The sequence below is a fragment of the Saimiri boliviensis genome, chromosome 4 (assembly GCF_048565385.1).
Source record: "Saimiri boliviensis isolate mSaiBol1 chromosome 4, mSaiBol1.pri, whole genome shotgun sequence".
Lineage (NCBI taxonomy): Eukaryota > Metazoa > Chordata > Mammalia > Primates > Cebidae > Saimiri > Saimiri boliviensis.
The window spans coordinates 96,782,408-96,795,881 of NC_133452.1; the positions used below are offsets into that span (position 1 = coordinate 96,782,408).

Genomic DNA, 13,474 nt, shown 5'->3' on the forward strand with positions numbered 1-13,474 from the left:
ACCCATACCTTTTAAAGTTAAATAAAACACACTACAAAATGAAACAAAAGTTGCTAGAAAGGTATGTGGTGGATAAAACTATTTATTCCAACTGAGGTAATCAAGAGAAATCTCCAGACCTAGAAGATACATTTAAACAGGATTTAGAAGGACAAGTAGCATTTTGATAACCTGGGGATGGGGAAGGGCATTTCAGAGAAAATACCTTAAAAAGGGTGGGTAAGCTTTGAAAGAAGGCCTGGAGAAAAATCAGAACCCCATCAGCCCAGGTCCTAGGGCATGGTGGGAGGTAAGGCTAGAAAGGAAGTTATACAAACTCAAATAATTCAAATGCTAAGAGGCTTTTACACTTTATTCTGTATGCAAGCTAATGGCAGAAGTAAAGCCACAATGAGAGCCATGCTTTGAGAATCATTATTGCGAGAATGTCAAAGATGGTCTGAGGGAAGCAATTGGGAAAAGCAGGCAAGCTTGTCCAAGTTGGGTGAGAGTCTGAGTTAGAGGAAATCTGTAAAAAGATGATGTGAGAGACACTGCAGCTTCTGAGATTGCTGCCTGGTCATGTGTAGAGGAGGGGCAGGAGGGCTCACAGTGACTATTGTCTTGAAAAGCAGGTAGACAGTGATGCCAACATGAGGACCAAGGAAGTCACTTGAAGCTGTATCCTACTTCCTCTTCCATCTGTATCTGCTTCACCTATCAAGGATATCTACCATTACCACTGAAATTCAAGTGCTTATGGTCTCCCTCATTCATGAGTCAGGGTTTATCTGGCCATGAAACAGAAGCCCCTTGAGGCATTTGCAAAAGAGGGAGTTTGAGTCAGAGAACTGGTCACACTGGTAGTTGAGATTGCCATCAGCAAGAGGCTGTTATCATCCCAAGGCTGCAGGGACAAAGGGAGTGGAGTAGTCCTCCAGGAGACTGAGGAATGAAGCTCCTGGCTTCTTCCCACTTTCCACTTTTACTCACCTGTCCCCCAGTTCCCCTTTGGCTGAGCCCAACTGAAATCCAACTGACAGGGGAGTTTAGTAGTTAGTGACAGATTCACAATGAAAACAAGGGTGTCCTTCATTCAGTGTTCTAGGCACTCCAATGCCCGGTCCAGCCCGCACTCTACCTCAAGAGTCTCAGATCAAAACCTGAGCCAGGTTTTGAGTAAGTAGCCTCCAGGGCCAGCCTTCTGAGTTACAGGTAGAGCAGGGCAGGGAGGAATGGATCGCAGGACAAATGGGTCCAGGATCCAGCAAACTTATTTTACACTCCAGCCATTGAGTTGGAACTAGTGGCCAGCCTCCCTAAGTTAGCATGTAGAATATGGGATACCAGCTGAGTATCTGAGAGGCATCATTCACCTCAATGGGGATAGGGGCAGAGCAGGGTGACATCTAGCCAGCCACATCTACATCCACTGGCCCTTCCTTGTCCTAGTCCTCTGTATTCCTGAGAGGGAACTATTCTCAAGGACCTGAGTCCAAGTTCATCTTATTTAGAGTGGAGAGAAAAGAATAGCTAATTCCTTCTCTCTTTCCTTGTTATCCCCCCTCATGTCTCCTCTCCCTTCCAGTTCTCATCACTCTCTACTCACCACGGCCCTCCTTTTCTCTATCTTCATCACCTATGTCCAGCCTCTACCCCCATTTTCAATTCCCTCCTCACTTTGCCCCGCCACCTCCCCTCACTCTCTCCTCTCCATCTTATTCCTTTGGAAGAACTGCATGAGATGGAGCCTCAAAACACCAAGTTGCTTAGTAGCATGCAGGGTTAGAACATGCTTTTAACAGTAAATCTCGTGTCTCTTGAACCTAGTTATTTATTCCTTGAGCAGAGTAGATACTCAACAAGAGAGTTGTTGAACTCAATTAAATAGGATATATTGTGTCATTATTATTTATTCATTTTTTTTATTTATATGATGGGAACTTGAGTAGTTTCTGGGATTGTCTCTACAACACCTGGCCAAGGAATCTATGAGAAAAAGAAAGATCAAATGGAAAATCAAGGTGCATGACACCAGAAGATCTACATGTTATGTCAAACTTTTATTTCCCCATGAACCATTAAAATAGAGCATAGCTCTTCTGGCAGCTGTATATATGTTCACAAATACTTGATATAGACCCAGAGCATATCACCTTTGCTCAGCTTCTAACAAGTAAGAATGAAGAGAGGACATGGTCTTTAGGAACATGAGTTTCTACCCTTCAATTTTCCTTCAGAAGAGGTTCAATGACCTCATTTGGGGCGGAAATTTTAACCAAAATGGTGTCACCCCTGAACCCACTGCGACACGTCACATAAGTGACCACAGAAGGCAAAAAACCCTATAAAAAGAGAGGTGATAGTGCTACATTCTGTCCATCTCATAGCAGGCACAAACTCATCCATCCCCAGTTGATTGGAAGAAGCAACGATGACTCCTGGGAAGACCTCACTGGTGGTGAGTCCTGCACTAACGTGCAATGCTCTTGCTGATTTGGACCAGATAATATTTCCAGACCTTAGGCATGAAATGCTGGGTTCTGACTATGGAGATCCAGGAATACTGTATATGATGGATAGGAAATGAAAGCTTTGGTAGATATTTACGCCATTGTGCAGCACTTTCAAGAACTGATATACAGCAGTTTGAAAGATAAGATTAAAACTGAAAGATAGCTATATTGGGGCTAAACCACACAAGAAGTGTCACATGGTGCTGTGCAGTAAGAAAGAAAATTTATTGAAAGTCTGTTTCCCTGAGTACAAAGGATTTAGTATAATTCTCCCACGATATTTTTCTTTAATCCTTTTTCTTTAAAATGGGTCACTATCCTTAAGATTTTGAAAGCCGTAGCAGCGACTTTGGTTCCATTATCTCATACTGTATTCTCGATATATCGAAACTATGTATTCTAACTAGATATATGTATAACTGTGTTTTAGGATAAATAGGCTTATTTTTTTTTAATATTTAACTTCAAGTATCTTTTTTGAAATCTGATTTTATTATAGACTCGATACATGTTAAATTTAGACCAACTGGAAAATATACCTAAGAATCGAGTTTTTAGTTGGATGTCTGCCAGCAGTACCAACAGCATTTGTAGTATGACTATTGATACCACATAGATTTTCTATAGCTCTTTCTTTCAACGTGAATGTTTGACTGCACATTGAGTTTCAGAGAATGTGGGACTGAGAAAAATGGTGCAGGAGATCACTGCTACCTCAAAAATCAAAGTCATTATTCTTTCACAGACCTGACAATGATGCATGTGCTGATAGGCTGAGGACATGGCATGATTTGATATTTTTATTAAAATGATTGCCAGCCAATGGATAACATGTCTTTTCTAAGTCAAAAGAAGAATGTTGAAACTGGTTTTTTAAAAAATTTAAAAGCCAGGGTGTTCACATTATATTGGTCATCTACCTAGATTTTTCTTTAACTGATCTGAAAATGTAGTATAGATTGCCCTGGTATGTTCTCTATTATTAGCAATGTATCCTCATCACAATTAAATTTGTCAAAAAGAACCACATAGTAATCCAATCTCCAACTTCTCCCTCCTTTCCCATTCAATTCTAGTCACTGCTGCTGCTGCTGAGCCTGGAGGCCACAGTGAAGGCAGGAATAACAAGCCCGCAAAACCCAGGATGCCCAAATGCTGAGGACAAGAACTTCCCCCGGACTGTGATGGTCAACCTGAACATCCGTAACCGGAATACCAGTTCCAAAAGGACCTCAGATTACTACAACCGATCCTCCTCACCTTGGAATCTCCAGTACGTAAGCGTTCCAGATTAAAATGCTATATTCTTCATCTTTCTTATGCATCAGACTGCTGGTTAAATCTCCTTAAGGATGATTTTATTCATTTAGAATTACCAGTCAAACCTGGAAGGACCACTGTGCAGAGGAGTGATTCTCAAACTTTCTACATATTTCTTTAACGAAGCACAGGACGGCATCCAATAATCTCTATCCTGTTAGAGCTAATTGTCACTGACACCAATAACCAACCCAAATTAATTATTCTAATACTTGTGAGACCCCATCTATTGTTTATTTATTCAAAAAATAGACATTTATCAAAGGGGATTAATGTTTTTATTCTCTTAACCAGCACTACCATTGAAAAGATTTATTGCAAATAATTAATAATTAGGGTTTTTTTACTTTTCTCCTTGGCATATTTTTGTTTTTGAATCCCAGTGGAATAAGTGTCACTGGGGTATTTCTACCCCTTTGTGTGTTACATAGTCTTGATCTGCTTCCTAACACACCTATGCTTGCTGTGTCCTTAGTATATCCAGTATTTAGACCCCAACAAGGGTTAAATACAAAATGTATTTTGATCATTTGACTTTATACAAATAAGTCTCAGTTCTGTGGAGCCTACAGATTGGTCTGATGGTAGGATTTCTTCTCCTCTTCCCATTACTAAGAAGAATCAAAATAAATCAATTCAAAAGTCAAAGCAAATCATTCACTCAGCTAAAAGAGAGAGGGAAGAGAAAGTTATAAAGACACTTAACATCAAGTCAGATGAACAGCTATCTCATTCTAGATGATTCCTAGTCTACGCTTCCTTTGGTCTTCTTCTGCCTGTCAAATATGCCCTAAAAAATTATCATTTGTGTCAAACTTAAATTCTTTCTGTGGTCTCAGTCTATCTTCTTTTATCCATTCTTCAAATAAATTGGGGAAAATTGATCATTGTCTTCTTTTGTATAACAATTCATGTGCTTGAAAAAATCCAAAATTGTCTCCAAAGTTCTTCTTCAAACTAACATCACTTAAAGAATTTGCAATGTCTATAATTTGTCACCCTGTGGACTTGCCTCTCTTCATGTATTCCTGTTTTATTTCTTTCCCACTTTACCAGAAATTCACTTTCCTCCTGATTTTTCTCCCCTCTGCAGCCGCAATGAGGACCCTGAGAGATATCCCTCTGTGATCTGGGAGGCGAAGTGCCGCCACTTGGGCTGCGTCAATGCTGATGGGAACGTGGACTACCACATGAACTCCGTCCCCATCCAGCAGGAGATCCTGGTCCTGCGCAGGGAGCCTCGGCACTGCACCAATTCCTTCCGGCTGGAGAAGATGCTGGTGTCCGTGGGCTGCACCTGCGTCACCCCCATTGTCCGCCATGTGGCCTAAGAGCTTTGGTTCAAATCCCACACTCCCCAAAGCAGTTAGGCTTTCTGGAGAGCTGGCCCGCCCCTCAGGAACGCTCATCCTTCAAAGACACAGCCCCATTTCTGACTAAACTGATTAGAGTTCTTATAGCAGTTCATCCAATTGAAGCTTCAGAGGTAACGCTCGGCTAAGAGATGAGATCTGAATTATCTTTCCCTCTTTCCAAGAAGGAAGGTTTAGACTAAGTTCTGGTTTGCTTCTTGTATACTCTTCTAAAGGCTTTAAGTTATTTATATATTTAATATGCCCTGAGATAAATTTGGGATATAAGATTCCATTTTAATGAATTATCTACTTTATTTTTGTATGTCTTTTTAAAGAAACAATACTTCGGGCTTGAGAATTTTATTATTTAAAAGGTAAAACCTTTATTTATTTGAGCTATTTAAGGACCTATTTATGTTTAATTATTTAGAAAAAAAGGTGAAAAATGTGATTATCAGTTCTGTCTAGGGAAATGCTAGATAGAATTAAATAGTAGTGGAAAATTTCTGAGTCTTTACAATATACAGATATAGCATTTCCTCCTCTTTGTCTTTTAAAAGTTAAAACATGGCTGAAAATAAAGACTAAACCTACTTTCATATTTATTAATTTAAATTTTGAAACTTGAGGTTTTACAAGTGATACAGCAAATCTAACTCTCTGTTCTGTTACACCCTTATAATAAAATCCCTCTGTGATAATAAAGTTTGGCAAGAAAATGTTTCTTTATTCATTCTCATTAAATGTATTTTAGCAAACTCAGCTCTTCTCTATTGGGAAGAGTTACACAAATTCTCCTATAAGCAAAACAAAGGATTCCTTTGAGTAACAATGACCTGGAACCACCCAATTCCAAGTTCTCGATTTTACAGGCCTTTAAGACTGATGACCAAGGCTTTCATACTATTAGCCAATGCTGTTGACAGAAGCATTTTGAAATGAATTAATTAAATAAAATAATGACCCTGAGGAATGGCATGTCATTACCAAGATCATATGAGGAAAATGAAACTCTCCCCAAGAAGTTCTGGGAAAACACATTGTTTTCAGACTACAACATCCAGTCTGTCCCCTGCACTCAGGCTTCCTTTGGAGATTAAGGCCCCTCAGTGATCGACAGACAAATATTTTTCTCTTCCTGAAGCCACACTCCCAGGGCCCGGCTTCTGTCTGATCAAGGCACCCCACGACCCAAAAAGAAGCTGATGGGGCAGAATGAACTTTAAGTATGAGAAAAGTTCAGCCCAAGTAAAATAAAAACTCAATCACATTCAATTCCAGAGTAGTTTCAAGTTTCACGTCGTAACCATTTTCGCCCCCATCGCCCAGCGTGCTATCTTGCCCTACTTCTGAAGGCCTCTGGAAATTCTCAGGCCGCTCTGCAGCCTCCCTGCTTCTTGAAAGACCTTCCTCTTCACTCCATCCTCCTCCATCCAGCATGCCCCAGCCCACCCAGAGGCCTATGGCTTTTCTCCGCCTCTTTCTCGGTTCAAAATCCAGGGGTTAGCTTCTCCAGCCACCTCCTCTCAGTGTCATTTTGTGCTCACACCTTGATTCCTGTGACCATCTGTGTCACCACCTTCCTACAGGAAATCCCTAGGCAGCTTTCAGGAATAGTTCCTCGTGACCTTTACGCTTTCAAGCTTCTCCCTGAAAACCTGCTCCTTGTTTTCGAGCTTTCCCTCAATGGTAGTGATGAAAAGAAAAAAAACTATTTTTGTTTTTGCTGGGAGAGGGGGTTACAAAAATATATATATGTCTATTTCCCACTAGACATATATGTCCCACTAATATATAGACCTAATAATAAACCATTATTTCCTACTGTATTTGGGGTAGGGGGCACTGGGGTGGGAAGAGGCAGCTGCTTTCCATGTACCCCTCCCCTGATATGCTTTGCTTTTATTCTGTCTTCATTTACCCCAGTTAGCAATAGCATCTACCTAGTCATCCAAACTAGAAATCTACGTGGCTTCCCTGAATCTTTTTTCCTCTTCCTCTCCCTCATTCCTAACATCCACCCATCACCAAATACTGTATTCGCACTTCCAAAAGTTCTCCAATGAACCCCCTTCTCCCCACCAATACCATACTACCCAGGTTCAGGACTGCATCTATTTTCATTTCTCTCCCCCATGACTGCTACAACCTTCCACCTGTTCTTGCTGCCATTGTTCCCATCCCTCAATCCATCCTCCAACCCGTGCCTGTGACACGAATTCAAATATAACAAAAAGCGCTCCCCAGCAATCTGGCCCTGCTCCCTCTCCCACTCTCTCACAGGGTGCTTCCTCCCTGATATTTGAACCTCCCTTGTGGTGACCACCACGCTGTTCTTGGCCTCAATGCCCATCCCTTCTGCAGTCCTTCTGCTCTGAATGCCCTTGCCACTTTCTCCTTACTGTCCCTCCGGTCACACGCTGCCTTCCACACTCTCCCCCACCCCTATTGTTCCCCTCACACTTTAAAACTCTACTTAGGTCTCATCCCTAAGGAGACTCCTGGACCCATCAGTGCCTGTTATCCTAGATTAGTCCCTCTCTTTCTTATGGACTCCAAAAGCACTGTGCATATCCTTTATCACTGACTATATCAGCTTTACCTATTTAGCCAGTTTACAGTCCCTCAAGAGCAGAAACATCAGCACCTGACATGGCAGGTAACAGTCAATACACAGCTGAACCTTGAACCAATAGTCCACAGACACCTCCAAATCAACAGAGACACAACTAAACTCACTAGCTTTACTCCCAAACTGGCTCCTCCTTCTGCTTTTAGATCTACTGGAATGGCATCATCTACTCATCATCTACTGGAACAGCATCATCCCTCATTACCCTCATCCAATCAATGACCAACTCTTCATCAATGTCTCATGTGCCCCCCCCCTTCCTCGCTAACTCTGAGACTGCTATTGCAGTTGCGTTATATTATGATACTAACTGGCCTCTCTGCCTTGCTTCTTATATTTAATAATTCAGCATCTCTCAAATTGTAGGGGAGTCTAGTCAGAGTAAGTAATTAATAGCTTCTGCAACAGACAAAGTCCAAAAAAACAAAGGTTTGTTTCTTGTGCTTGTTACAATCCCAACAGGGATCATCACGGAGCTTTGCTCTACTTGGTCACTGAGAAACCCAGACTGACACAAAGGCTCTGACTTCTACAGCACCATCTAGCAACTCAATGTCTAAAACAGGAGCCACTAGGCATTTGTAGCTATTGCACATGTGGCATGTGGCTAGTACCAGCTGAGTTGTGTTATGTGTAAAATACATACTAGATTTCAAATAAGCTTTTTTAATGTAAAATATCTTTTATTAATTTTTATATTGATAAATGTTAAAATGTGTTCGGTTAAACATATCAAATTTATTACAAATTCATCTATTTCTTTTTACTTTTTTAAATGTCTTTACAATAAATACACAGTTAAAATGTGGCTAGCATTGTATTTCTGTTGGACATGTTGCCAATGAAAGAAAACAGAAGGCCAAAAAAGTATACATTGCCATGTTTAAGGGCAAATCTTATTGACCAGAACTCAGTCACACAGACCCAAATTAAACCCAGTGGAGACCGGAAAATAAAATATTTCTGTGTGTCCATGGAAAAGAAAACGAAATGGGATTTCATAAGTAATGCATAGCATTACTTCTGCCATCACACATATGATGAATGAAGGCTCATGCATGACATCTTCCCACAGCAATTCAAAAGAGCTGAGCTGTTACATGGCCACTTTGTAGCAGAAAAAGGTCCAGGGCACAAGTAACAGTAGCAGTACTGTAGAAATAATCTTAAATCTACAATAATTTTTTTAAAAGATCCTTTACAAACTTTGGCAGTTAACATACTACAAAGCAACTCACATGTGACATACCTCACAACTAACTGCTACACACCTATGTTTTGCAATTACACAGTGATTGTCACTCTTCCAGCTCTCCCCATGTTTCAAAAGGTCCCCTCTAAAATGTAAATCTCATCACACTAATCCCCTAATTACTCCTCAGTACCTCCGCCATACCTATAAGATAAAGGACCAATTCTCTTGCGTGACACAGAAGCTACTCTATGACCTGGCCCAGTCCACCTCTCACAGTATTCCAACCCACCATCCTCCCTCCCTGCCACCCAGTCAATGCCATGCCTAACTGATTCTCATAAGCTGGGACTTGGCTTATGCTTCCTGCTTACCTGGAATAGCCTTGGTCTTCCCATTTCTCATCAACATTAAGCTGATGAAAATATCAACACATTTTAAAAAATCAGATTAAGCAAAAAGACATCTCTGGAGATGGAATTTGAGAAACTATTCTTAACAAGTTTCCTAGTTGATTTTGATGCATCATCTCCAGCAGCCATCCATAGACCAGTCTCTGGGAAGCACTGATGGAGAAGCTGCTTGAGAGGCTCAGAATACAGATGAAGATCAACAAAGAAATAAATTAATGATAAATATAAATTGGGGCTGGGTGCGGTGGCTCACACCTGTAATCCCAGCATTTTGGGAAGCCAAGACAAGAGGATCACATGAGGCCAGGAGTTTGAGACCAGACTAATCAACATGGTAAAACATCACCTCTACTAAAAATATAGAAATTATTCACGTGTGGTAGCACACTTCTGTAATTCCAACTACTACAGAGGCTGAGGCACAGAATCTCTTGAACCTGGGAGGCAGATGTTGCAATGAGCTAAGATCACGCCACTGCACTGCAGCCTGGGTGACAGAGCAAGACCCTGTCTAAAAATATATATATTTTATATATAATATACATTACATGTTATATTATATATAATATATTAAATATTATACAATATATTTTATATAATGTACATTATATTATATATTTTATAAAATATATAATATACATTTTGTTATATATTTTATAAAATATATGATATACATTTTATGAAATATTCTATATATAACATTTTATATTATAGCATATATAGTTTGTATATTATATATTATTTTATACAATATTTTATATATTTCATAAAATACATATTATATATTACATATTACATATTATATACTATATAGCATATACTTTATATGATATACTATATTTTTATATAATATACTATGTATTTTATATATTTTTAAATATCTATTTCATATACTATATATTATGTTTTATATTACATATTATATATTATTTAAATTATATATATATAAATTGATCTTACATAACAAAGATATGGAGCAGAGATAAAATTATGTGAAAAACAGAAATTTCAAAAAAAGAAATCTGAATAAATTAAGGAGACAATAAGGAAAGTTACAATGGGAAAAAATGATTCCTGGGTTGGAAATTTATTTAAGTGCACCTGAAAATTAGGTTTAGACAAAATTAACTTTAAAAGGTTATACCCAAAATATATTCAACCATTTTTTTTAATTTTAAAAATAAAGAACATATAAGACTCATATCCAGAAGGAATATGTAATATATCTAATCAGGAACCAAAATTATATTGACATCAGATTTTTTACATAACACTGAGAGGTAATGAAGTAAAATTTTCAAAGCACTAAAGGGTGAGGAAGTACAGGTCAGGCAGCATCTATCTGCTCAGGCAAGTTTTCCTAGACAACCCAATGAATAATAAATTTGTAATATTTTACTGAGTTGTATACTTTGGAGTTGTGCATTTTTTCATACGTATGTAATAGCTTAAATTCTGCTTATGTTCAATGGCTGGTTTCAGGTGTCAACTTGACAGGATTAAGGGATATCCAAATAGCTGGTGAGATGGTTTGGCCCTGTGTCCTCACCCAAAGCTCGTCTCAAACTGTAATCCCCACGTGTGGAGGGAGGGACCTGGTAGGAGGTGAATGGATCACAGGGATGGTTTCCCCCATGCTGTTTTCATGATAGTGAGTGTGTTCTCAAGAAGTCTGAAGGTTTTGAAGTGTTTGGCAGTTTCCCTTTCACCCTCTTTCTCTCCTGCCCCCATGTAAGACATGGCCTGCTTCCCCTTAGCCTTCCACCATGATTGTAAGTTTCCTGAGGCTACCCAAGCCTTGCAGAACTGTGAGTCAATTCAGCTTCTTTCCTTATAAACCACCCAGTCTCACATAGTTCTTTATAGCAGCATGAGAACAGACTCATACAACTGGTGAAACATTACATCTGGGTATGTCTGTGAAGGTGTTTCTAGAAGGCAGTGGCACCTAAATCATGGAACTGAGTAAGAAAGATCCACCATTGTCCAATGTGGATAGGCACCATCCAATTGGCTGAGGATGCCAATAACATTAAAAAGCAAAAGAAAGGTAAATTTTCTCTCTTGCCTTCTCAATCTCTCTCTTTCTCTCTCCTCTCTCTCTCATACACACACTCTCTCTTTCTCCCTCCCTCTCTCCCTCTCTTCTGGACTGAGGACACTGGTCTTCTCCTGCCCTTGGACATAAGAATCCCATGTTCTCTGGTCTTCATTCAGACTCCAAGTCTTGTGCCAGTGAAACCCTAGGTCTTGGTCTCACACTGAGAGTTACACCATTGGCCCTCATGGTTCTCAGTCCTTGGAACTTGGACTGAGCCATGCTTCAGTCTTCTCTGAGTCTCCATCTCTCAGAGAGCTTATCATGGAACTTTGTAGCCTCCATAATTGTGTGAGCCAACTCTGACTGAGAGATGAATCAAAGCTGAGAATTTAAGATGAATCAGTCATGGGCCCTCTATGAGCACTGAATCTGGGTCTACATTGAAACATATCTACACAATGGTTATACATTTTTTACATGAATCTTAAAGTCAAATAAATCTTTGCTAAAAAGAATATCTAAATTATAGATTAAACAATATTATTAAGCCTATACAATAATATTATTTAATCTATAATTTAGATATTACCATCATCTAAGCCCATATTCTTGATAACAACTGTCGTCTAAGTCTATAATCCAAGATTCAGTAAAATAAGTCAAAAAAAATGAGGATGAAAGGAGTGACAGGGTAGAAAAATACAAAATGACTCTGCCTTAGTGAAGTAAATTCAAGTTATTGCTCCATTCTTGGATAAGTGGACAATTTAAAAGTGACCTAATGTGATAAATAGGCTAAAAATCTAAAGGTAACCACATATACATATAGGTTACGATACATAAACAACAAATTGTAATTCCCATAAATCTTAACACAGTATATTAAAAAAAAAAGTTCCAAAATGAAAAACTGAAAGAAAAAAAAACACAGAAAACATAAATAAGAGAAAATAGAAGTAAATAATTTTAATTCACCTCTTAAAGAACAGAGTCTCAAATTTAAGCACCTTTTTTTTTTTTTTTTTTTTTTTTGAGAGAGAGAGTCTCACTCTATCACCCAGGCTGGAGCAGAGTGGTGCAATCTCAGCTCACTGCAACCTCCACCTCCCAGGTTCAAGTGCTTCTTCTGCCTCAGCCTCCTAAGTAGCTGGAATTATAGGCACACACCACCATGCCCGGTAATTTTTGTATTTTTAGTAGAAACAGAGTTTCACCACGTTAGTTAGGCTGGTCTCAAACTCCTGACGTCATTATCCACCCACCTCAGCCTCCCAAAGTGCTGGGATTACAGGCATGAGGCACTCCGCCTGGCGTAAGCACTTAATTCTTAAAAATCAAAAAATACTGTAGGGTTAAGAAATGTCCCTATTTAGTCACATTCCTATTTAGAATTCCTATTCTTAACTCCACACTATTTTTAGATTTTCAAAAATTAAGAAATATCCCAATTTCTTAATTCCACACTATCCTTAAAACAACATAGAAAGTTTAAAAATAAAGGGATAGACAAAGAAATATACCAAGCAAATGCATATTAGCACAAATCAGGAATAACATCAATATCAGAAAACATAAATTTAGAATCATTAAATGGGAAAGAAATGTTACATCATATTGATAAGATTTAGATTAGTAATGAAAAATGCTGATAAAATTTATGCATAAAATAACTTTTAAATGTTTAATTCAAAACAAAATATAGCTAAAAAAATTTTTTAAATACAGAGACGCTATTATTAACATTGTGTGGAAGTCCTGCCTAACAATGAAACAAACATTGGAGAGAAAGACACAAAATTATTATTTGCAGAGAATATCATCATATACCTAGAGAAAACAAATGAGTAAGAGGAAAACCAAGAGAGAATGCTCAGAAATTGGCTAGCTACAGAACGAATATTTTTAAATCATTTCCCTGTATTGTGGTAATAACAAGTCTAAGGCTGGGGGCAGTAGCTCATGCCTGTAATCCCAGCACTTTGGCAGGCCAAGGCAGGTGGATCATCTGAGATCAAGAGTTCAAGAC

At 38.8% G+C, this 13,474-nt stretch overlaps 1 protein-coding gene across 1 annotated transcript; it reads left to right on the forward strand.

Annotated features, from left to right (window-relative positions):
- The first annotated feature begins 2,356 nt into the window (after positions 1–2,356).
- IL17A (interleukin 17A) lies at positions 2,357–6,488 on the forward strand. Its single transcript, XM_003923111.2, has 3 exons — positions 2,357–2,440; positions 3,572–3,768; positions 4,909–6,488. The coding sequence occupies exons 1-3, from the start codon at positions 2,414–2,416 to the stop codon at positions 5,144–5,146; spliced, it is 462 nt and encodes a 153-aa protein (XP_003923160.1). The 5' UTR covers positions 2,357–2,413; the 3' UTR covers positions 5,147–6,488.
- Positions 6,489–13,474: the final 6,986 nt, after the last annotated feature.